This window comes from Achroia grisella, unplaced genomic scaffold, assembly GCF_030625045.1.
Source record: "Achroia grisella isolate CSIRO2021 unplaced genomic scaffold, CSIRO_AGI_Agris_v1 utg848, whole genome shotgun sequence".
NCBI lineage: Eukaryota > Metazoa > Arthropoda > Insecta > Lepidoptera > Pyralidae > Achroia > Achroia grisella.
In genome coordinates this window covers 758930-785751 of record NW_026713041.1, presented here as the reverse complement: position 1 = coordinate 785751, position 26822 = coordinate 758930, and the positions used below count along the sequence as shown (strand labels likewise).

Below are 26822 nucleotides of genomic sequence, written 5' to 3'. Positions count from 1 at the left end.
AATCTTGTTTTATTATTACTTACTGTACGGCTCAGTCTGATATTTATCTAAATGACTTCATATTAATATTAAAATAAAAACGCAAATATTCTAGAATTGTTGTTCACTGTTTTGCGAGTTATACAAGCACTAACGTCATAGCAGCTAAATGTTATACCTACTTAGTTAAAATATATAATATATCTACCTATTTAAAAAGTATTATAATGTTGACGGTCCCAGTGGTCTGACGTTTTAGCACACAGGCTTGCTTTCGATGATCGCGGGTTTAAATAAAAAAAACATTGTATATTTATGAGTATGATTATTTGTATAGGTTTGAGTGTTTTTCTATTCAAATTCAAATTCAAAAAGCATTTATTCATGTAGGACATTTTAGCCGCTTATGAACGTCAAATTTACATTATAATTTTTTGCCCTACCGTCCCTACCGTTATTTATATTATATTATGTATTTACAACAATAAATGTATGTATTTATAATAGCTAGAATAGAACTAGATTCCATAGTGTGAATAGCCCTGAAAAGTTATTATTATTTTAATTAGACAATGGAACTTCATTTATATAACCGACGAAGTTTTGTTATGTAAATTTTAATACTTTGAATTAACGCTGTTGACTACTGAAGGAAGTACCATGCGTTAATAGTTACACCACAGTATCAAACAAGATGCAAGAATGCGCTAGAAAGTAAAATATAAAAAATAAAAACAACTGTCTCGCCACTGCACTATAACCATAAACGTAGTTGTTACGTTCACTTGACCATCATTAACTCTAATCCTCACTTTTCCAATATTACACCGTAGTCTTTTACAATATTATAAGCAAGCACGTTCTATACGCATCGTATTTTTGTTTACAGCACATAACAAAACAATTTTGTTATCAAAACCATTCAGTGACAAACATTCTAAACGCAGTTGACATGTCAACGCCTGCGGAGGCACACGTGGACCAAAAGCAAAATAGTGATGTGCATATCATCGATATAGACGACGACACGGACGTAATTATCGATACAATTTTAAATAATGAAGAGCCAGTAATCGAGAAGGACGAAACGATTATCAAAATGAATGGTAAGTTTTTTTATTCTGTATTTGTTTTGTTAAATCGTGTGAAAACCTATTCACTAATAACGTAAATTTCATATGTAATAGGTAATAACAATTTAGTAAGGTACAATAATAATTATAAAAATAATAGTTCAAATAATATATTATAATAAGATATTGTAAAACTTTTTTTAAATATGTTTGAAGGAAGAATTACTTGTCTAATAAAAGTTTTAAAAACATACAATATATGTTCAAAATTACCGATTGTTCATAATGTTAGACTGTTTGTATAGTTTTTTTATATCAAACACCCATATGCAGTATTTTAAGATAAAGAAAAATATTATTATAAATCAACCATAGATAAACGTAGTAGGAATAAAAAAATAATTTAATTTGAATATTGTAAAATATATAAATCACACGTAATCGCATTAATAAACACAACAAACACTAATCAATACTTCACGATGACTATTTAAAATATTGATAAAATTTTGATATCAACATGAACAACGAATATTGTTAGTACCTAATTATTATTAGATATTAGGATAGCATTTTAAAGCAGTAAAAAATAAATCAGCTATTATAACATAAGCTTGTTGAGTTCTATTATAACTTACGGGTTTTAAAGTGATCTTTAAATGACAAATTCTAAGCTCAAGTTTTGTCAACAAGCAGTGAAACGATAGGATTGGCGATAATGTTACACGTTTTTACTATTCTATTCTAGCTCGACCTAACTTTGTTGAACTTGCCTTTTCTCCTCTACACAATGATTGTCGTCTGAACTATCTATTACTCAATTAATTTAATTCTTGTAATGCATCTAGTGCAAAAAATTAATCTGCGAAGTTATTTCTATCATATATATCTGCCACCAAATAATATAATGGTACACCCGCACCAACGGTTTTAGCTAACGGGGTAGTAGTAGAGGATGATAGGATAAATCAAGTCTGGTTAGCACACTTGATAAATTTAGCAGAAAATAACTACAATGGTTTACAAAGGGCCCGCGTGAAAATCAACGTAACAGCAGATACACTACTAGAAGTAATAATAATAATAATCATTTATTCAGCATAAAAAAGAGTACAGAGTAAAAAAGAAAACTTAAATACTAATAATCGTCTATGCTGAAAAGGCTTCCACTCAGCTGGTGCCGCAGCGTGTCACTACAGCGCTGATTTTCAGTGGAGCCACTTGAAAAAAAGAAAAAAAGAAATAGCATTGGTGATGAATTTAAATATCTAAAATGAAGAATCAGTTAAATGGATGAATTATAAGTATGTGTGATAAATAGAAGAAAAATATATAAGGATAAAAAAGTGTTGATAGAAAGACTTTTGTGTAATATAATATAGCTTGAATATATTTATTTATTTAATCAATATATATGTATATGTGACTACTGTATTTATCAAATGGGTTCATTACTTCATTAGATCCCATACTATCAATCCCTCCTTCTCTTGACTGGTCTAACTCTCATACAAAATAACTTGTGAGCAAGAGATTTTTTGCAGAAAAACAATTTATCTTATTTAAAATAAAAACTATTGGTTATTATATACATCTGAATTGTACTATTTATGTGTGTATTTAGTATAATGTATATTGGAAAATTCGGGTCTTCAATCAGTTCCGTTTTCTTATACAAATCAAAAATATATTTTATAAGACCATTTGTGTCATTTTTTTCTCTGCTACAAAAGTTAATCAATCATGTAACGAGAATTGTAAATATGATGTCAAAGATCTGAAAAATGAAATACCTAAATATCAGACCCGAAGGATTTGTAATTGCTGTAAAATTTAAGGTTTCTGAGGTCAATATTTGCGATGCGTCGCCTTAACGATAAACAATTCCAACATCGTTACAAGATTCCTTTAATTTTGTTTGGAATCGTAGGTCCCTATCTAGTCAGTTTTTTGGGTCAAAACATTTATAGCACTGACTTTAGAATATACGATTCAGTTGTTACCTATTCTGATTTGTAAAAACACAACTATGTCTTTATACTAGTTTTTATTATAATACTATATATATAATATACAATACTACAATAATAATATACATACAATAATTACCGCGATAAATTGAACTCTGATCAACAACATAACAGCAACATAACAACCTGCAGACACGGTAATAATGCACTTAGCGCTACATATTATTAGGTTCTTCCAGGTTATCTGTAAGAGACTGCTGATATAAGGTCGTCTTATTTTAGACACATTTATACAAAGTATTCCTACTGTATTTATTTTTACAGTGCGTTTTGCGCAGGTTATATTATCTAAATATATACCTATAACTCAAAAGTGACTGACATAGTGATCTATCAACACACAGTTAAACAAACCACTGGACGGATCGGGCTGAAATGTGGCATGCAGGTAGATTTTATGACGTAGTAAGAAAGGATTTTGATAAATTCCACCCCTAAGGGGATAACTTAACGCGAGCGAAGCCGCGGGCCAAAGCTAGTTATTATATAAATATACAATTACAAGGAACGTAAATTGTAAACATGCAACACAGTTTTACGACATTTTTATAGAATAGACATGACATGACCTAGGGGGTGAAGGTTGGGGCCTCGGGCCGAGCCCTATGCGCCCGCATTGAATCTGAGGGCGACAAGCCCCGGGTAACTGGGTTGACAGCCTCGTGAGGCGGGTTCCTAAAACTAAGAATACATATTTAAATTAGCTCAGTCTAGGTAGTACCGTACTTGGGGAATGGTAATACATTTTTTTTAGTTCTTTCCTTTTAGTTATATTATTATTATACAAATATAATTAATTAATAATTACAAGGAACAGATATGCACAACGGTTTTATGACATTTTTATAGGAATAGAATGAATGCATGGTATGCATTTACGGAAGTGTCAAAGGTGCCATTTGAGTTATACATACATTTGAGTATAAATTCTTTTCTATTAAGTAAATCAACAAAGCAATCATTGTACCTACTATGTATGGTTGAGTACATCAAGTAAGGCTATTTGCGACATGATATTGAGTGTAAACCTTTGGCTTTTGTGCTACACACGTTTATATTCATACAATATAGTAATAATAATAATAGTAACCCTTGACGCGTCTCCTAGTCCCAAGCTATATAGGCTTGTGTTACCTTGGATACTAGACAACTGATACAAATACTATGATATAGATTTTTTTGTAAATACATAGATAATAAACATAGAAAATACCGATACAAACAGTCATACTCATGAAAATAAACCCAAACCGCGGACTTCGGCAGTAAGACGGTGTGCTAAATCACTACTATAAATTCAATACATTTGTACGATTAGAACAAATACACATAAAATAATCCTGTTAAAAAACCTTAAATGATTGCAAGCCCTTAGTGTAGAATATTAAATACTCTCCCTTGTCTTATTACTACTGATCGTATTGTATTTCATACAAATATTGAATTATAATTGAATTTAATCAAATATTCCGGCTAAAATTTTCATCACGGATAACATCAAATCCGTGATGAAAATTTTAGCATTACTTAATTAACTATACAACAATTATGTAACGTGTAACAAGGCGGCCTTATTGCTAAAAGTAAGCTTTTCAAGGCAATAACCAAGTCGACATAGAACAGGTAGACAATAACGGAAAAAGGAAGTAAAACACGAAATTTATTAATACAAAAATATCATACAATTTAATCAATCATGCATTGCACCGAAGGAATCTTAATTTCAATTGCAATCATATCAATTTCAATTTCAATCATAGTTCCTATTCGAAGGTAGGTAACAAACCTATCGGATAAATAGGTAACAAAGCTATCGAATAAATAAACCAACAAACCAATTTGATCCATAGTTACCAAAATAAAAAAAATGGACAAAAACTAAAAACTGTTTATTTTTTTAAAATACCAGCTACATATATTTAAATACATTTTTGAGGACGTAATATTTAATATGTAATGTTAACCCAAAAACATAGAATACAATAGAATGAAATAACCTTCGCCTTTTGTAGTTGGCTAAATATTTACCTAATATAGGAAACGAACACGGGTGTAGTCGTAAACACAGCAGATAGTATGACTCAATAAATAATAAACTATTATATAACTTGCATTCTAATATACATATAAGATAGATATATGTATGTACAATAGAATGCAAGTTAAATTAGAAATGTTATAAACTGTTATGTTATACTACGATAATGTAGTGAATTATAGGTCTTATGCACCTCTCTTACGCATATGTTCTATTATATTATATACGCTTTTGCATATATTACTAATAATAAATAATTGCATAAATTACTTGTAATAATAAAAAAACTTTATATGATGCATAATAAAGTTTGAAATCATTCTCAATATATCTATGTATTTTAAGATTCTTATTATTTTTATTTTATTATGTTCTACCTTGAACCATATACAAATAAAAATAATTGCCAAATAAATTACGTTCAGTCATCATAGACATCTTCGCTATTAGATGTAGAAGGTATAAATGTACATAATTTAATTTTTGTTTTGAATAATCTGAATTAGCTGCCCACTTCGGCTTCATATAGGTATAATAAATAGGTAATAAAATGGAACTTAATTTTATGTTATTTTTATTATACATCGATTTTTAGACCAAAATATTTTACTATTGCGGTCTTTAAAACCTTTTCTTTGATGCAAACGTTGTTCTAAAGAAATAGGCGTACACGAAATAATCGTAAGCGAATTGCTTACATCAGGGCGAAGTAAGCAATTCGCTTACGATTACGAAACGTTTTTTTTTTATGAGAAGAATCTAATGTTATATTAAAAAAATATAACTTGCACACTATTAAGTCGATCGATTAAAAATAATTATACACATTGTTTGAAAAATGTGTATCGTTTAGATAATATTTATGATGCTCTCAGGTGGTGGTCTATATAAGTGATTCTTTATGTTCGTGTTAAGTTTATACTTTATACAGTAGTCATGAGTCCGCCAGCTTTGCAACACGGTCCTGGTGGAGACGCGATCATCTTTATCGAGCCTTCCATTAATGAAACTGTTGTTTTGAATATCGAAACTGGTGTAACGGCTTCCGGTAATAAATAATCATGTGATATTTGTATCTGTTCTAGTGATATCGCGTTTTAGTGATAAATTGTTATTCCGTAGTGGTGTAAATTGTTTTTAAAATTCTATTTTTTAGTTATTTTATAAAATTATTATCTAATACTAAACTTGTCGACCTCGATCTGGCCTAGCATTTAACACACCATCTTACATCCGATAGACGTGGTTTCGATTCACGCACGACACAATCAGTTTGTATTTATGAATATAATTTTCTTTAATGATATGGGTAATTTATATGTGTATTTTTATTAAAATGTTATATAGTACAAGTTCATCTTAATTTGGTACTAGATTGCGCTGTGTACCTATATTGTCCTAGGTCATCATTATTAATACGTAATTAAGATTACATTGCACCTTAAATAGTAGGTACTCAATTATTGTACATTTTTTTATATTGTATTTTTTAATAATTTTGTAATTAATTGTGAATGTAGTGAATACTAATTATTCACTACATTCACAAGTCCTTATAAAATTGAGAGATTGAGAACCACTTTTGATGTAGATATAGCTATCTATATATATATGACATTATACATGTACTTACATGAATAAATATATATTTTTGATTGAGGTTGTGGCTTTGTGTCGTACATGTACATGAATATTTTGAATTGAGGTGGAACAACCTTTTTGAAGTGGATTAAAAATCAAGAACCTCACGACAATGCGTGTCGTTACCAAACATTAACAAACAGGAATCTCTAATAATAATATACAGACACATTATTACAATTAGTAGCTAAATAAAATGACCACCATATTTTTAAATCAATTAAAAAAATAATAGAAGAAATTAATAGTCACTCTCAGTTCATATATTTATTATGTTTGTTATTTCTCAACTACATCATTTATAAACCAATTCGCTAAATAATTTTCTTTCAAAAAGGCACCTTATTAAAGTAAAGGCGTAGTTAAAATTTTAAAATATTTAAGTTTTTTTCTCGTGGTACGAAATGGATTAATAATTGTGGTAATGCACACACTACATGTTACTGTCCTGTTATTTTATTTTTATCTGTAAAGTACGTAATTTATTTATTAGCATTTAACTAGTCTAAAACAAGTTTATTACAAGTACTAATTAAATTATCAACTTAGATATCTATCATTATGTATAGCTATATATTTATAACTGGTGAACCTCCCTGGCTTTGCCCACTTGCTTATAAATTTGTATACATTGGTTCATAATCATCATCCAGAGTCACAATCTGGAATAATGTTACTTTACCTTTGAAACTGTGAAATAATTTCTCAAAACTGTCCAGCCTGGTGTATACTTCTTTCTGCCGTAACAAAACCGTCTCTTTGTCTCTATCTTTATAACGTTACATAAAACTTACATTATATAAAATATATATTCTACCATATCATTTTGCATTTGTATAGTTCCCAAAATGGTAAAACGCAGTCTTTTATCGCGACGGTGCAACTTTGCCCTCGTTGACATTTTGTTTATCAATTGTTGTTGTTAGTCTAATATTTTTGAAAATTCTATTTATACCTCTATTAATGTGTGTAACTGAATAAGTTCTAAGTTATAATAAAAATTTATCGCGGACACAAAATTTACTAATTACATTTGATCCTAATCATTTTGATCTGTATTTATATAAAACAAGAAATTAAAAAATTGTCAGCAGTCCGACTCACACTTTGCCGCTTCTTTACCAAGGTACCCAAATCTGCAAACAATGGGTAGGTACTATAATGAATAGGTATGTTTATAATACAATTAACACAGTGAGAAAGTTTACATTTGCAATCAAATATTGTCATTGTTAATATGCCCAGTCATTGAAATGCATTGATATTTGTAGGCACTACCCATTGGTTGTGCAAAAAAACAAGACAACTGAGGTACACTTTGTAAAATCATATAAATAGGTATCTCCTTCTTACTTATTTCGATAACTATTTTTGTAAACATCCTGTTTGATAGGCGAGATTTGGCACTTGAATATATTTGATACGGAATTGCGCTCTAGTCCATAAGAATGGCAATACATTAAAGGTACCAGGGGCGTCACATAAGAACATGATGTTCCTGGTGCTGTTCATTTAGTAAGTCACTTAGTAAGTCGTTTACCAGAACGGACATGGCTTGATAGGTTTGCCTTAAGTCAGGCGGTTGGTAGGGTAGGAAGCCCACGTCCTTTAAAGCCCATCCAAGGATGCCAACAATAAGTATAAGATTTTGGTCTTCGGTGCATAGCCATTTTCATTCTTGCACAAGTTTGTACGATATTTTGACAAACGAAAATCGATCAAAATACAATATTGTACGAGATTATATAACCAAATTGAGTGAATATACGAGATTTTAACACATTTTTTTACATTTAAATATTTTAAGCTTGGAAACCCCAGCTCGTGGGTCCTAAATGTATACTAGATCATGTAGTCAACTCACACAATCGTTAGTTTCCAATAGAATATACTTCCGGTAGTATCTATCTACCATTATGTAGTCTTTAACACCGGGCTTGTAGCAAGTCAAGTAATGTAGTAAGACTTGTAATACTGCGACCTGGATAAATCTATTGTGCTAGCCCTCACCGGGCCATTCCAGCCCAACTCAACTATGGTGCTGTTCATATATAGGCGATTGTTAACGTTTTCCAACAAGAGAGCCGTCAGCTTATTTGCCAACTCTTTGTAATCTTTATTCCTCACTTATACCCTTTACAAATTGTACTACAAAAGTGAATAGAACATGTAGATACACATCTTTACAACTCAATAGAGTCAAGGTTCTCGCATTAATATCGCTACCTCAACTATTATATAACATTGTAAATACAGACTACATAAGTGACGTGTCAATAGTACCTAGTTGTTTAGATGAAGGACGCTAACATCTTTTCAGAAGGTCTAGGTAAACCAGACATAAAGTTGTTTGCATTATATAAATGTAAATCTTAATTTATAATGTCAACAATACATAGTCTGTGCTGTATATTCTTGATTGGTTTTAGTAGTTACCCGCTACTTCGTCCGCGTGGAGTTTAACTTTTTTTTTAAATAATTATATAAGAGTGAAAGTTCCGGTAAAATTGGCTCAACTGTTTCACAGATTAAGAGAAGCAAAAACAGGCAGATAGACTGACAAAAAGTATTAAAAAGCTATTAATTTCCGATTACAAACAAAGATTTCAATTTTATTTATTAGTATAAATTATTAAGCGCAATATAACTAAGGGTTTCAAACATAATAATCTATATACCTAACATGATATTATATATCTACAGGATCCATGAGTAATGTTTTTTTGTATTTCTTTTTTTAATTAATAATTAGTGTAAGTCGAACTTCATTCATGTTCGATTAGTTTTAGGCATAGTGGAAATTTTACGTAATGTAATCGTAAGTTTAGCTTTAATTTAGTAATTAAACAATTAACCAACGTACTATTTGATATCTTATACCGAGAACTATTTCGACGAAACCCTACCTATACTGAGTGAATAGTCTCAAAATTATAAAGTATAGTAAACGATAAGTCACATAGAATGCTCAGTGAACGAAATCACATTTTAAACTTTTCGTACTACAAAGCATGCGTAGTTTCAAGATTTTAAAAAATATATCCCATCTTCTTGGGGAAATCTGTTTCGTTGTATGAACTAACTTTCAACTTAACATACCGTTCCCTACTGACCCTGTAAGTACCTATGCATATTATATGACTTAACATGTGATTAACAGACTTTAATTGGTTCAGAAGCCTAAAATGAATTCTAAATTTTGCTCGTTCTATGCTACGGGAATGTGTAAATACTATTACATGTATACTAGTTGTAGTTCAAGTCCTATTTAAATACGAGTATCAACGTTAACTTTTAAAAATCCCACAAATTCGCACCATTACATTGTATGCACCAACGTGCAAAATTAAACTTTCACGCAACTCAGACCGACAAACAAGTTGGCGTAATTGCGAGGGTTTCTATACCTATACGGTTTGCAAAAAAAAATATAGGAGATCATATGTTTCATTATATCAGACAAGATCAATTTCATAGTTTACAGCTGACAAATCAATGTAAATTCCTAAATATGTAATATAATAAAATCTGCATAAATTTAAATCACTAAATGATAATAGTGGTAAAAGTATTTGATGAAAAATAACAAGATCGATTTTTAATTTTGCCGATTGACACTATTAAAGGATAAGAATTGAAAATAAATCAATAAACATACAATAACGTTATCCATGGTAACATGTTAATATTATGGGTAATTTTTTATGACATGGCAACCCTATTTAAGTGTCAAAACTATACTCTGCTAATTATAGTATAGTACGGTTGACAGTTACGCTAAATACAGATACGTTACTAAATTTCATTTTATTCAACATACGATTTGATTGTAAGAAACTAAAACTTAAATACTATTATTAGATTTATTTTAGTTCTGAAAACTCACTTGTTACCGACCATTTTAATGTCATTTCGTTTCGTACTGACGCTTGTCAAGTCAACCGCGCTAAACTTCTGCAAAGTATAGACAGCTGAAATGACAGCTGAGCAGACAGATAAACAATGTAGATATTATATTTAGGCAGTTAGGCAGATACCTAAAGTACTCTTTCGTACATTTTTATCACGCACAAATCAAAGAGCACTTTGGAATACTGTTGATTACTTTACAATTTATTAAGATAGCAGCCGGCACTCAGTTTGGGTCGTTGTGCGTTGTTTAGAAAACTTTATAAATATTATTGTGAATTAAATACTTTAAAACATCTTTCGTTCTTCACAATTGTGCTGGGTAAGTTAAGTTTCTAAGTCATCAAAATTTATTATTAGGTACTTTCAATCATACATGTTTTTGTGCTTCAATACATAATTATTCTAATTACTTTATCGTGTTGGTTTCTCCTTGGAAATTGAACTTGGTATTGTTTTCTAATGGGAAAACATATTGCAGGTCAAATATTGCTTTGTTAAACCAATTATTTTTCACACTTAGAAAGTACCTACTTATAAGAAATTGCTTAGTAATTAGGTACAATGTTTTTCTATATAAATTGTCTCTATTTTCTTGCCATTGCCACTTAAAAAAGTTTAGATGGACATTTTAAAAATTTAACATGTAATTAATATCTGCACAATATTTGTGTATTCAGGTACTTTATGTGCTAGGTAGTTTACTTTTACATTTGATTAATGTGGTTGTATAGAAACTCTTTTATTGCTATGATTTGTTTTCATATTGCCTTGTCATATTGTAACATTTCAACATGTATGTACTCTTATTTTAGTTGAATTAATTGATACAAACGAATAATTCCTTATGGTCTATATCATTTTGTAAGAATTAAAGAAACTTTAGATTTTTCTTTAGTATTCATTTATTCATTCATTGCAAAATCATGAATAACTGTTTTCTATTAAATTTTTTATTTTCAAAGTAGGTCAACATATGGCTTAGTTATAGTATAGTTTTCATATTTACTACAAAATTCTCAGTTTTAATAAAAAAAGAAATTACAATATCTCTGCTAGTTTTAAATATATACATATGAGAAACTTACATATCCTCTTCAACAGATTGTCCAATGGTATGTTCCCCCAATTGTGTACTTTTTTACATAAAGTATCTTTTATGTAAAAATATTAATAAGGGACAGGTTATTCCTTATTAATACATAATATAGTGTATATTTATGTCAAACTTTATTCTTCTTTTGTTCAGCTGTTTACTTGTGAAAAGATAATTAACAAATTGTATAATACACTAGTGACTTTCACACTGTTTCTCGTAAGTGCATTACAAATCCTTAAATATGTATATACTATAAATATAAACCTTTCTCTTGAATTTCTGTCCTTGTTCCTGATAACTGCATTTAAATATGTTTGCATAATTAAAAAAGACAAAGTAAACTGAAAATCAGCTCTGCAGTAATAATACAGCACCAACTAAATGGAGGCCCTCTCAGCTTATAGCGCAACATTAGTTTTTAAGTTCCTTTTTGTTTTCCATGTCATATTATGTTATATCATCTAAATTGAATAAATGGTTATTATTATTGAGTACATACACTAGCGGTGACTTTGTTTTATACTATGTAAAGATATAAATGACACATTATTTATAATTTTAGTATGTATTGGAGAGAAGCAATATGTGACCTAAGAACATTATAGATAGTAAAAGTCACAATACATTGTTACCAAGGATAAACATGTCCTTATCAATTGTAATTAATAATACCTATCAATATGACCTAATAATTTTATGTATCTCTCATGTGCAACATGTACCTATAACCACAGATTATACTTGACACTACAAATGTAACATGTGTTTACTGCAGCCTATATTAAACCTACCATGCAGTGGCAATAAATAAAAAGTTATTGTTAGTTATTATCTACACTACATATTTATAATGGGAATATGTCTATCTAACTTTACTTTGTTATGTTTTCACAACTATGCTTCTGTATAGACTTAATGTAATTTGCTATGAAGATACTTTGTGGGAAATGTTGAAACTTATATGAACTACATTTATGTAAATTGCTACTCAAAATTTTGTCACATTATAAATTTAGTTCCAAATCTAATCAATCTTCTAATCTAATCAATCTAGTTCCAAATCTAATTAATCTTATTCACATGTGTTATTATTGGTGTTTAACTTGTTCAACATATTATTAACAACACTGAGTTTCAGCCTTGGAATAGTCAGCATCTTCTGTAGCTTTACTCCATGATATCCACCATGCCATTTAATCTACTTTCTCGTTTATGATTTAAACTACATTTTTATTTTAAGAGAATATGAATAGTTTAAGTATGAAATTGATAATAGACTTGTCATATTTAATGTTCTTTAATTTATACTATAGAATAAATTTTAATTTAGGTTTATTTTTGTTACAGCTACAGTTACAACTCCAAAAGCTTCATCCAATAATATGGCTGAAGTAAGTACCTATAAATTTTTGTTTCAATTTCCTTTTATCATTAAGAATTAGAAATATTTCTGTAATTTTGACTTGTTTTCTACAAGTCCTTCAACTGTTCTTAAATCACAGCTGAGTGATTGATATAGTGTGATGAGTGATCAATAGCTTAGTCATAAATAATATTCCCTCCATAGCTGTGGTGGCCCTATTCTCTCATATCCTTCCACAGGCAGCATCCTTTATAGTTCAGTTCAGTTTTCAGCACCTTCATACTTCGCACACTGTCGCACACCCATCCTTTCATATAGGATTAGAATTTTCATTCCTACCTCTCCTACAATTATAGAGATGTGACCTAAATGGTCCTACTACTAATTTAATGTTATTGACCATAACTGGCTTTTATAGCCTCACTCTAAACATCCGAACCAGTAGAGATACCCTTAGACTTAAATCTGTGGCTGAAATCTGACTTCTGCCTAACGGATACGACTTTACTCTCAGGGGATCTCTACTGGCTCGAACCTCGATGTCACCATAATTTCGATCGGATGGAACAGGTGATCGATCGTAGGGTCGATCTAGACAGGTCGTAATCTCAGCAATAAAGGAGACACAGGCAATATGATGTATATCTATTTATATCTTAATTTTTTCCCCTAGTCAGTACAAAGGGCTCGCGATGCCTTCAACCGAGGCGTGACCAGGCCAGTAGAATGGAGGCGCAAGCAACTGAAGGCAATAATGCGAATGTACGAAGAAAATAAGCAGGCAATGGTAGATGCACTGCAGCAAGATCTTCGCAGAGGCAAAACAGAAGCCATTCTACTTGAAATCGACTATTTAATCAACGATCTCATCGGCACCCTCCACTCCTTAGATGAATGGATGAAGCCCGAGAAGGTAATATATTTGTTTTATGTAACTATATGATATTAAACAACCCTTTATGATTTCCGGTTCGAATCCTTGCCCGATACAAACATTTGCATTCATGAAAGTGATTGTCTGCTAAAGGAAATCTAAATCTGAAGAATCTGCTAAAGGTCTGATGTGCGGATTGCAAGATACGGACATGAAAAGAAAATTAAAGTGTATTGATCTCGGTGTTGACTATATTTTGAATGTAATTGTAAATGTATATATGTAATGCGTGATCTGCATTTTGCTTTGATGTTTCATAAAACAAATGTGTACAAAGTTACATAAAAAAATAATTACGAATTAAATCAGGTACATTTCCGAAATACAACAATCTGTAGACAACGCAATTAATGTTGTCTACATTGGAAGTATAAATAAACCTAGTTCAATTTTATTGATAACCTATGTCAGTAACTTCATATACAATGTATCTACATGATCTATGTATGTATATAAAAGGAAATATAAAGTGACTGTCATATGATATCCGGAATCGAAAGCCTATAACTTTTTTATCTTCCAAATATAACCGACACATCCTAATGTTGCTTTTCATTAGGGCTAATTAGACTTCGGTCTCAATTATAAATCGCTCTAACGATAAATTTGCCCATCGTAACTCTTTATTTCTTATGTAATATTTATGAATACTTTATGTGAAACACTCTATTGTCACCTTAAAGGTAGATACATTTAAGGTGAAATTAGAGTGTTTTAGTATCATATCCAAATGACAAATTTTCACAATTCGGTGTTACCCACAAATACAATTGGTAGTTGTCGATTTGACTCATAATCAAATGTGTACTAAATTTGACGATCTTTTTTGAAAACAACTACTCCAATCTTGATTGTATATTAATGTAGTTAAAATTTATGTCTTGGTTTTGTTTATAATACAGCTGTTTTGTTTGACCTTGTACATTTGTGATATGTTTTTTTACTTTAAGGATAATTTAACAAGGCTATTATCATGTTTATTTTTAATTCCATTTAACAGCCATCAAAGGGCATCGTCAACATTTTGGACGATGTACTCATACACAACGACCCTTATGGTGTGGTGCTGGTTATTGGCGCATGGAACTACCCCCTACAGTTGCTCCTGCTGCCCATGACTGGCGCCATTGCTGCTGGCAATGCTGTCGTAGTGAAACCGAGCGAATTGGCAACCGCTTGCAACAAATTCGTCGTGGAGACCTTGCCCAAATATTTGGATAACGTAAGTCCAACAATCATTTGAACTTCACTCACATTCACGATATATACTACCACGCATGCAAAGGTCTTAAATAATAACTATGTAATCAACTTCGATACTTATAATCATATTGATAAAGTATTTAATTCTACAAACATAGATAACTCAATTATGTAAAAACAAACAAATTAGATAGTATTTACATTAGTAAACATTGATTCGTAGATGAATATAATATAAAAACTGACGCATATGTATCTACTTGCTTTTAAATATAGAGATACTTGACATAACCGTCATAATAAAAATATATGAAGGTGCTAGAGAGAATTATAGACTAGTGAAATGTATTTATAGAAATGTATTATACATACCTACTATACACATCTATATAATGTATATATAGTAGGCAACACATTAATATGTGGTCATTAATATGTTATCAAATTATGTATCTTATCATTTCAAGTAATTAAATATTGAATAAAATGTAACGAAATCAATCTATAAGGTTGATTATTACTTCATAGAATAATTTCATTACACTGTATAATTTATAAAGTATAATATATAGTCTGTGTTCGTTATGAATCAATCTATCTTTATGTAAATATTCATCAATATACATTGATACGTTTAGACGTATTAGTAACAGACTGACGCACTTTCGCATTTATAATAATACTGGATACTACGAACCTGTAATGCAATTTTTTTAACTAGTTGTTACTCACCTCTTCATCTACACAAACTTTGACCCGCTATTGAATAGAATAGAATAGAATAATATTTATTACATCACTACAATGATATAGAAGTATTTCACCCCCTACCATACTATTTTCTTGTGAAGATAGCCCATGTTTCCTCATAATGCAGTATCTGCATGTCAGATTTAATTGAGTCGTTTAATCATGAAAAGGTTACAAGCAAACAGTCAGTATTTTTCCTCATTTGTAATATTAATATGGAGTTTTTTATCTCGTAAGCCATCTGTTACATAGACACCATTATGAAGCCTTATTAAAATTGCAATTTTTTTGCGATCTATTGACAGCATTGAATGATTACAACAATGTTATACATTGTAGGTTTGATTACAGTTATTCTCAGTGTATATTATGTACATACAGTGTATATTAGTATCGATTTTGTACTTTTTGAAAATGCTTACAATTCTTGCGATCTATATGAAGTTGACTGTTCATATTGATAATAGTCTTAAAAATAGAAGTACCTACTCAGTTCTTCTTGTTGCAATTTTGTATGCAAAATCTTTGTATTTTGTTATTACTATGGATTATGGATTTCTTCATCTCGAAAGCCATCTGTTGCATAGATTATTGTAAGGCCTTCTTAATACTCAAATATCAAAAGATTGACAACTTTGAATGAAACGTACTCAGACCTTGTAGCAATTTTGAAGGTTAAATATTTATAGTTTGTTTATATTATATTTTACTACGTTATAATATATACATTTTTATTGTATTATTAAGGAAAGTGAGTATTGAATAATCTATGTATTAATAGTTTTAATCAAAGTCCATAGTATTACTAATTATAATTGCTTAATCGATGTTATTGATCATTACCTGTGTCCTCGGGTTTGTACGTGTACTATTCGCTATAACAATATATAGTAACCTGTTTATGTATCGATTTGAATTAAATGAACACTAAATATTACATCAAATATGTTACAATGCAGGGACAACCGCATTCAATTCGGTTAAACTGTTTTATTAATTTCCACATACGAACAGTCACACAGATGTAAATTCAAAAATTACTTTTTAGCTCATATATAGAATATTTACAAATCTTGTTTTTTATATGTAATTTGTTATTTATAGTTTTACTAAATGTACAATTTGAACAACACACTTTAAACATGTAAATAGAAAACAAAATGTTAAATATTTACTTGTATACCTTACATTAACAAATACATAATAATCGTACATCATTATATGAATCGAAGCCGGTTGCCTTTGTAAATATATACACTATAACTAGCATTGTCAATAAAAAGAACCTGTATCCGAAAGTAGATTTTATAAAAAGTCGTGTACATGTTTCTGTCTACCTTTTTCAGATGTCAATAAGCTGTAAACTGTGTTTCTATTTAAGTATAAGGTCGTGAAATTACAGGATAATAGGTATGCCATCTTAGTTTTACGCAATGAGAACAATGAGACTCATTACCGTCAATATCAAATGTCCGTGATACCACTTATTGAATGAGTGGTATCACAGGCGTCACATGATAACGTGATATCCTGTATGCTATTCATGTATAGAGGCAACGAATACTACTTAACAGTAGGTTAACCTTCATCTTGTTTACCATTTCAATTACATAAAAAAAAACAAGCACGCACCGTAATGCAATTTTATTAATAATTATAATTTTAGCTTAGTTCAATAATGACGGGAGTTTAATACCAGTTGGCCTTAGTAATAACTACTTTTAAATAAGTGAGCACTAAATGAAAATATTGCAAAAAAAAATACTTGTACAATTAATTTCAAGTAGATTATAGTGTTAAAAATAATCAATGTAATCAAATAGCATTTGAACAATTTACAACGATGTTACCTTAGGAAGTCGTTAATAATGTATCAATAAAACATATTGCAATATGATGCTAGTGTGTAGCAATTGGTGCCTATTTAGGCAAAAAATGCGTTTGGTATTTAAATATATTTTAAATTGTGTGAGTCCCATCATATGAGTGCAATTATTGTAGTTGTGTTGTGTTTTAAATAATATCTGATCTGATCTGACTCTAATCTATGTATTTTATTAACCCGTTAAGTATTTTATATTTCCATTAAAAAAATTCTCAATTTTAGATTAAGTTTCCTATGTTTATTTTCTTTTCGAACCCTACATGATATTGATTTATTTATAAAAACTTCAATGCGTTACATGACTTACTACCTAGAGGCATTTATCTTACTGATTTATCTCTCACACAAAAAAATATTAAGTAACCGTTGATCTTTTCTTTATTTATATAGGATGCTGTAGTAGTCGTAGAAGGTGGTCCGCAAGAAACAACAGAGCTGCTGAAACAGAAGTTCGACTATATCTTCTACACTGGCGGCACTAATGTTGGCAAAATTATCTACGAAGCGGCCACCAAGAATTTGACGCCCGTCACACTTGAACTGGGTGGGAAGAGGTATGTGCATTTTTTTTATGTAATTGTAACTCTCTACATGCTGACGGTCAACTCGACGGTAAGTGGCAACCGTCTAATATACATGAACAGAACTACAGAATTCATATCATACTGTGACGCTATATCTTGGTATGTATCTTGCGTTACCAGTCCGAAGGACTAAGGTGTCATCTCATGCGTCTGTACCCTATAATTCCACTGCTAAAAATATTCATAATAATAACGAACCCTGGACAAGAACATGTTATGGGCAATAGACAACTGATGTAAATACTTTATGCATTTCTTGAAAAACATAATATACATAGAAATACAAAAAATCATACTCACAAATACACTATGCGATGTTTACATTATGCGAATATGGTAGTCCACAAGCTAACAGTTTGTATATAGTCCTCTTTAATAGCTCCATCTTATTCTTGACTGCCTCGGTGGTTTCGCGATTTAGCACACTCAATTCTCGGGTTTAATTCCTCGCATAATACAAACATTTGTATTCATGATTATGATTGTTTGTATTAGTCTATGTTTTGTTTTACAAAAATATATCTAAGTGTATCGAAGTATTTATATCAGTTGTCTTACTAGACAACACAGCGCTGTATTAATTGTACTGGATTTTTATTACGTATTCTCCAATTCATTGACAATCCATACAAAATATTTTTTTGACGCATTTTGCAATAATAAGTACATAATTTCCCAGCCCGGTGTACATCGACAACACAGTGGATATCGTGGTGACGGCGAGACGCATACTCTGGGGCAAGTTCATCAACGTCGGCCAAACTTGCATAGCGCCTGACTACATACTCTGCACGAAGGAGGTGCAAGCCAAGTTCGTGGAAGCCTCAAAGAAAGTACTCAAGGAATGGTACGGCGAGGACCCACAAAAGTCCCCGGATCTATGCAGAATTATCAATCAGAGACATTTCGCGTAAGTTTCTTTATTAATCCCTACTAATATTGTAAATGCGACAGTAACTCTGTCTGTCTGTCTTGGTATATATATCAATCAATATATCAAGGTCACTATAACACACTATTCATATGTATATGTATCTATTTATATAAATAATACTCATTGAAATCTTTGACTAACTAAAACGACCTCTGAAATCTTGGTCGCCAAACACACATTGTATTTAAAACATTTCCGACTAACTCTCCGTCGAAAAAAACAGTCGTGAAATTATATCATCAATTATGTATAATATAAACCTGTATCGAAACAATCTGTACTAATTTATAAACTTGTAGATAAAGGTATAAAAAGGTAATGTCTTTACTGTAAATTAAATTTTAAATGTAATTTTAAATACGTAACTTATTAAGAAGCCAAGACGGAGCTAACATGCTCACTATTGTGATCCTAAATAAATAAAGAGAAAGAAAGAAAAAAAAACATATATACTATTTGACAAAATGCCCTTACAAGTCTTACAACTTTTTATTTGCAACCTTGATCCATACATACAGGTCTGTCAATTACAGTGATTTTGAAAAGAGACAATTGCATTTCAAAATCATTGTTAAGTTATATAAAGAAGACCGTCATGATTACATGTATGTCATGACCAATTAGTATTAATTCACTTACTACCTATTGTTATGATATTAATGTTGTAACTCCACAATTAAACTCAAGTTTAATAATTCTCAATAAACTTGTCTAGGACAGATAAAGTCGCCCATTGTCACATCCTCGGCTAATATCTTTTTTCTCTATTTATATAACAGTTACATAACGTATAAGGTTCACAATAATGAGGTTTTAGTCTTACATAATCACTTCGATATCCTAGTGTTCCTCAAATCAGTCTATTCTTATGAGTAATTCTATTCATGTCTGTCATGAACCGTATAGATAACGGTCTTTTTGTGAGGTTGAAAATTATAGCAGTGCTAATGAATCATAGCATGTCATATTTTTAAAAGTGTTTTTTTTTTCGAAATGCTCTAATGCCGTTGGCCGCAGCTGGCCTTTACAGATGGCACTCCAAACCCGCGAAAAGTCTTATGGGGCCGCTGAAGGCCAACTCCCGCCTGACGGATACGACTCTATTTAAATTATTAACCGGGTCTTAACACGAATAATTTTATACACACTAGCCGTGGTCACGAGCTGTGCAACCTAGTCGAAACGTCGAGAGAGGTAAATACCTTTATTTGCCATAAAATTATTCGTGTTAAGACCCGGTTAATAATTTAAATAATGTATATTAAACACGAAAGTTTAAAAATAACTATGGAAATGACTTTACTTTCAGGGCACCGCTAGGGGTTTGAACCTCGGCTCAGGCTGTCGTAATATCGATTTTTAAAAGTATCAATATAAAGTTATAGCACATTCATTATTAAGTAGGGATATAATAGATAGGCGATTTATATTTTTTACCGATTAGAATCATTATTTCTTCTTAAGTCACTATATATAAAATATAGCATTAAAAATAATAAATATTACATTATTTTATGTTGTATTCAGTATCCCTCTCGTGTTTTGTTATACCTTTAGCCAAGTCTTTATTCCTATTTGCCAGTTCATAAAATTTTTTTACTATATTTTTCCAGCCGGCTGCAAGCACTATTAGACAGTAGTAAGGACAAAGTAGCTATCGGCGGCAGACATGACGCCCAGGATAAGTATATTGAACCGACGATCTTGATCGACGTCGCTCCCACCGACAAAATAATGCAGGACGAGATCTTCGGTCCCATACTGCCCGTTGTACCCATCGAGAACGCTTACGAAGCTATCAAATTCATTAACGAGAGGTAAGTTCTAAATAAGAATGTGTGGTTTGTGTCGAGTGATTGTGCTATCAATACTCTTTTCTGTTAATTTTGGGGTAAACTGATGTAAATGTTAATTTATCAGTAGTTTCTACTATGCAGTCAAATTTGCGTTACGCCTTATGATAGCAATACATATTGGTAAATGTTAATTTATCAGTAGTTTCTACTATGCAGTCAAATTTGCGTTACGCCTTATGATAGCAATACATATTGTGAGAAAGAATTAAATTTGTTAAAAATCAAATAATATGGGCATATTTGTTTTTTATAAAGCGCTTACGCCCCGCTTGATGCTGCTTTTCGCTACAAGCGTTAAAAAGAAAACCACGAAACGACAATGCTTTACCATCGCAAATAACTAAATGCAGATGGTGGAATGTGTACCCTGCGAAACATTCTTATATATAATTCTCTATGCTCATAATATTTCCAGATTCTCGAATTCCAAGCTCATGTGATTTCGCGGTGTCAATATTTATGCTGTAAAGCGCTGTTTTGTGGCTTTCTATCGTTCAATACATTTGTTTTATTCAAACGGTGGACAATGCTTATAATTGCAGCGCAAAGCACATTTTGCTTTGAGCATTAACTTTGTAGCCCTTCAATTAAAAAAAAAACTTAAATTACATCTGTTTACCCCTTTGTTTTATTAATTTTGTTTGGTTATTGAAACTTAATTTACATCTGGTTCCCCATTTCGAGGTCTTTTTTTTTATGTTAATTTTGTTTGGTTGTTGAACGTGTGACTGCTGTGACAGGTTGAATTTCATTTATCAACATATTTCCATATAAGAATAACAAATATTACATACCTACCTACTGCCGGTACTCGGTGTCAGTCAGAAGCAAAAAGTACTTATAAATTTCCTAAAAGTGATAAGAAGCTACCAGAGGCTATGCAATGTTGTTATTTAATAATATGTATAATGAAGAGGTTCACTGAAATTCAAATTATATGTATAATGTTATTTAACCGTCTGTCATTATGGTTGACTTTGGTAACAAAAGATGAAGAGTTAAAATTTAGATGGTAATTATGTTTTTGGAACAGTGGCATATTTATTTCACAGATACGTATTTATAGTATCTTTTCATTTTTGTATTAATTTACAAACATTAGTTTTAGTCTACCGTATTCCGGAATCATGCTTTCTTAATATAGGGATAACAAGCAAAATATATTATGTTGATTTATTTATAAATATATTTTATGTGAAGTATATTTCTAACTCGATCTAAACTAATATTACAAATATAAAATTTTATTTTTAATGTATTAACTTATAAAATGCATAAACAATATACATTTTTTAAACTCTTTCACCTATGGAAAGCTTGACGATAATTTAAGTGTAACATGAACTTTATATTACTTTCAAGAAATTGAGATCTGTACAGGAATTACACTCATGCTTACTTTGTTAATCATTTTAAAACATTGAAAAGTAAATAAGCCATCTCGTCATTGTGGCATTCCACAGATATATAAATACCATTAGAATTGATATCATCTAATTTATATGGTTTCGATTTGCTCCTAATTCGACTGACGTCATACGGTCAAAGTCAACTTGCAGTTCATTATGTTTTATCGAGGCCAAACGATACTATAATTAAGGAAACGATCATTATAAAATAGTTATTTCTAAAATCAGTGAACTCCTACATTTTCCATGAAACTCATTGTGTGATCTATATTTTCATAGTGCTACTGTCAAGTGTAAAAATACGTAATTATATTACGTTAGTTAAAGTACCAAATTCATCTGCTGAATTTTATATTAAATTCTGCTGCGACACAGATTAATAGAAAGTTGACATCCGTACAGAGCAAGCATTCTACAGTCTATGCCATTCATTCACCATACCAAATATAATATTTCGTAGTTGTTGGGTATAACGTATTATTACACTTGATAACACATAAAAGGGTTCATATCATTGTATTTTTACGATTAAAATACACAAATCATACATATACAACGTACCTACGCATACGTGTATGGAATATATAGGATGACAAAACACATCTTATACAAACTAGTTGTAAAACTTAAAGTGCGGCATATAATAACCATACAATGTGTCATTACTATTCTGTTTGATGACCTTGCATGAACTTGTATAATTTTGTACCAGTGTATTTTATTTACTAAATTGAACCATATTTTGTGGCGTATAAAGTCATAAGTCGATTTTAATAATTTATACTACTATATATAGACTTGTTTACCATATCTTTAATTAGTCACTTTTCTTTTTTTATAATTCTTACTGTCATTTCTGGAATAGTATTTGCCGAAAAAAAATACAAGTAACTACAATAAATGTGTCTGTGAATTCATAAAAGGGCGCATCAATTGACCGGCAGAACAGTTTCTTGTAGAGATGGTATCATCAGTACTGTCTGTACTGGTGCGATTAGTAATTCATGGACAGTAACCATTTCCTACCTAGTGGATCTGTCAGCAAGTTTGCCACCCTAACAGTAATGCAGATGGCTCTATAGGTGCAGATCTCTTTGCCTTTCCTTTAAAGGATAAACAGGAACAAAAAAAATAGTACACTATTTTATAATTAGCTGCTGATTACGGAATATTTAGATTTTGTATATCTAGCGAAATGTTGATTAGTCTTTACTGCCACCGCGAGATAGAATGCATGCAATTGGTCAACTACTTAGTAGAATATATCGCTTTTTGTTTATTAAAACAAAGTAAAGTCATCATTCAATAGTACATGAAATATTTCAGGGATCATCCATTAGTACTATACGTGTTCAGCACTAAAAGCAACATACAAAAGTTGTTCAATGAACAAACCCGTTCGGGCAGTATCAGTATAAACGACACAGTCATGTTCTATGCCGGTAAGATGAGCATGTTCTAATGCGGCGGCTGTTTGCAGAAACATGAGGTCAATTACAATCAAGGGAAAATTTATCCAAGAAGCGTGAAGTTTCTCAAAAATAAATTTCAATAAATTCGACATGGACTTGATAAAGAAATTCACGGGACAGCAACACAAGTTCCAAATTTAAATAATTGTTTGTGATGCTTAATAAATAAAAAAAATAATTGAACTGAAAAATATTACAATTAGAGGTTATATAGGTGTGCTTTTATAATGCATAATATAGAGTGCATAGGCATCTTGATTTTTATTTTAAATGATAATCTGTGTTTGTAACTTTGCTAAAAACTGGTCACCTATAATTTCTATAATACTGTTTACAATATAGATCCCAATGATACAATCATTGTAAGAGATGAACAAAATTGATTAAGTTAACATTTAATTGCTGAAATTTCCATGGTATGCAGATATTTTAAAAAACAACATTCGTCACACACTATATAAAATTTATTTTTGAACAACACAACGCGAACAATTTCGTATAACATTTCTTCAATAAACTCCTCTTGTTTTTGCAAACGGTTGCCCCTGGGAGGGGCACTCATCCAAGATAATGTTCTTAATACACTCTGTACCTGCGATCTAGCAACTTAATTTTTAAATTAAACTTAATTCAGTGTTTAAGTCTTTCGAGACACGACGGAAATAAATATAAAATTAAGTAAAATTTCAATCGATAAAGATGTACTTACTGAATTTTTCGTCGCATGTAGAAAAACTCTATTAGTTCATTAAAAAAATGTTTCTCAATAGTGTGCTACATGTAATCGAGATATTCTATATAATAGACTTTAAACAATGTATTAATTTTTTTTAAATAGGCAAATTTAAAAGTTTTGAACACTGATCTTATTTGCAACGTATTTGGTACAAATATTTTAGTACTTTTGTTGGTGGTGGATATAATTTCATATTGAATGTTATGGTCATCCAATATCATGTTATCTGTGGTCTATGGGTATGTGGGTTCTGGCGGTCTCAGTCATTTGCATGTTATATCTTAAGATTTTTTCTGGAGGTGGTTTTTAGCTGTAATCCTGTTAATATTTTTAAATAATTATTAAGCATTTTTGTTATCCTTGTCTTGATTTAAAGTTATAAAAGTATCAAAGAGTTCTGTTGTAATCATTAATGTGCACTAAAGAGTTATCTGATTAGTCCTTAGTGCCAGATTTACCTTAGTCTCACCAATTTGAGTTTTATCGCTAAATAAGCAGCTTGTATTCTACTTTGCGGCTTTGGTGAAATTTACCAGTGAAATTACTGGGTACTCTGAGTATATGAGTGGTGCCGCTAGTTTTGATGTGGTTGTAGTGGCCGCATGCAATCAAGCTGGCTAAAATATTTGCAGCTGTGTTTTATCTTCTAATGAATAAGAAATACAGTAACTACTATCACAGTTTGAGTGAATACTGTATAATAATAAATCAATTTAAAAACATACTATAAAAATTAACAATGATATTAACATCTTCAAATTGTGTCGCCACTCACTGCAATATGTATAAGGTAAACGTAAAGTCATTTACTAGAGTGGGGTTTAATAATATTGTAGTGAATAGTAAAGGTAAAAATCATTATTTTATTACCCCTGTCCCCTTGTATCTGTAAATGACAGAAGCTACTAAAGGCGACTAATGTCTAAAAACTCTGTTGTAAATAGCCTAATATTTCTTTGTACATACTTTAATTAATCTATTAATATATTAGAGAAGACTGTATATGTACATTATTCACAATCTGCAAGGACAACATAAAAAACATAATCCTTGCATTGGCTTACACATACTTCTTAATTTTTTACAGTATATCAAGCCAGTATTGCTTAGATTAGTACACTGTGTATAGATGTATGGTGTTATCATACTATGACATATCTTTTTAATTTATTTTTTTTAATACATGATCATACTAGCATGTCTTGACCGCGTAATCAGCAATATTTATGCCATAATTATTTATCATCGTTGAAAAATATTGTCTTCTCTGTAAATATATTAATAGACAATACAATTTTAGATCAACAATATCAAGTAAATAATGCCTCACGAATTAAAAAAAAAAACTCAAATATTACAGGATCTAATAATATTTTTGTTATATAGAAAAAACCTGTATGTGCGCCATTATTGACTCGGTTGTTTTTACGACTTCTGCAAGGTCATTGTTGCACTATTGTTGATCTAAAATACCTGAATGTGTCAAAATATACTTTACTGCATTACTAATATGGTGTTGGTTTGGTCTACCTGTCGCTTGTATAGAGAGAAGCCGCTAGTGTTGTACGTGTTCACGGAGAACAAGAAGACCCTCAAAAGTTTTGTTCAAAACACCAGTAGCGGAGGAATGTGCGTTAACGACACGGTTATGCATATGGGAGGTACGGCACTCACACTTTATATATGCTGCACATGCAATTAGTAATGTAAATTAGAATTTATTCCCATGATATGGGAATAAATTATAGGTAAATTGGGCACAAATTCCTAAAATTAACACATACATATTGAGTTATTTTTATTAAACTACAATCTTTATTATTTACAATAGGCAATTAGAGAGTTCATAGTAATATCGACAGACTTAACACATATTTACATTGTTGGGACGTCACTATTAATATCAATGATATCTCATTAAATAACG

General features: G+C 30.7%; 1 protein-coding gene across 4 annotated transcripts in view; it reads left to right on the top strand.

Moving 5' to 3' along the window:
* Window positions 1-455: 455 nt before the first annotated feature.
* The window catches only part of LOC131852358 (aldehyde dehydrogenase, dimeric NADP-preferring), a 32471-nt gene continuing 6104 nt past the window's right edge, over window positions 456-26822 (top strand). Inside the window, exons 1-9 of one of the 4 annotated variants that reach the window (XM_059203027.1) lie at window positions 456-469; window positions 869-1085; window positions 13117-13160; window positions 13806-14045; window positions 15067-15288; window positions 18295-18458; window positions 19168-19398; window positions 21036-21239; window positions 26441-26556. In XM_059203027.1, coding sequence (XP_059059010.1) covers window positions 932-1085; window positions 13117-13160; window positions 13806-14045; window positions 15067-15288; window positions 18295-18458; window positions 19168-19398; window positions 21036-21239; window positions 26441-26556 — 1375 coding nt within the window. In that variant the 5' untranslated portion in view covers window positions 456-469; window positions 869-931. Of the gene's footprint in view, window positions 470-868; window positions 1086-6069; window positions 6169-10761; window positions 10993-13116; window positions 13161-13805; window positions 14046-15066; window positions 15289-18294; window positions 18459-19167; window positions 19399-21035; window positions 21240-24013; window positions 24130-26440; window positions 26557-26822 lie in introns of those variants that run through there. The other 3 variants (XM_059203026.1, XM_059203029.1, XM_059203028.1) reach the window with 3 other exon arrangements.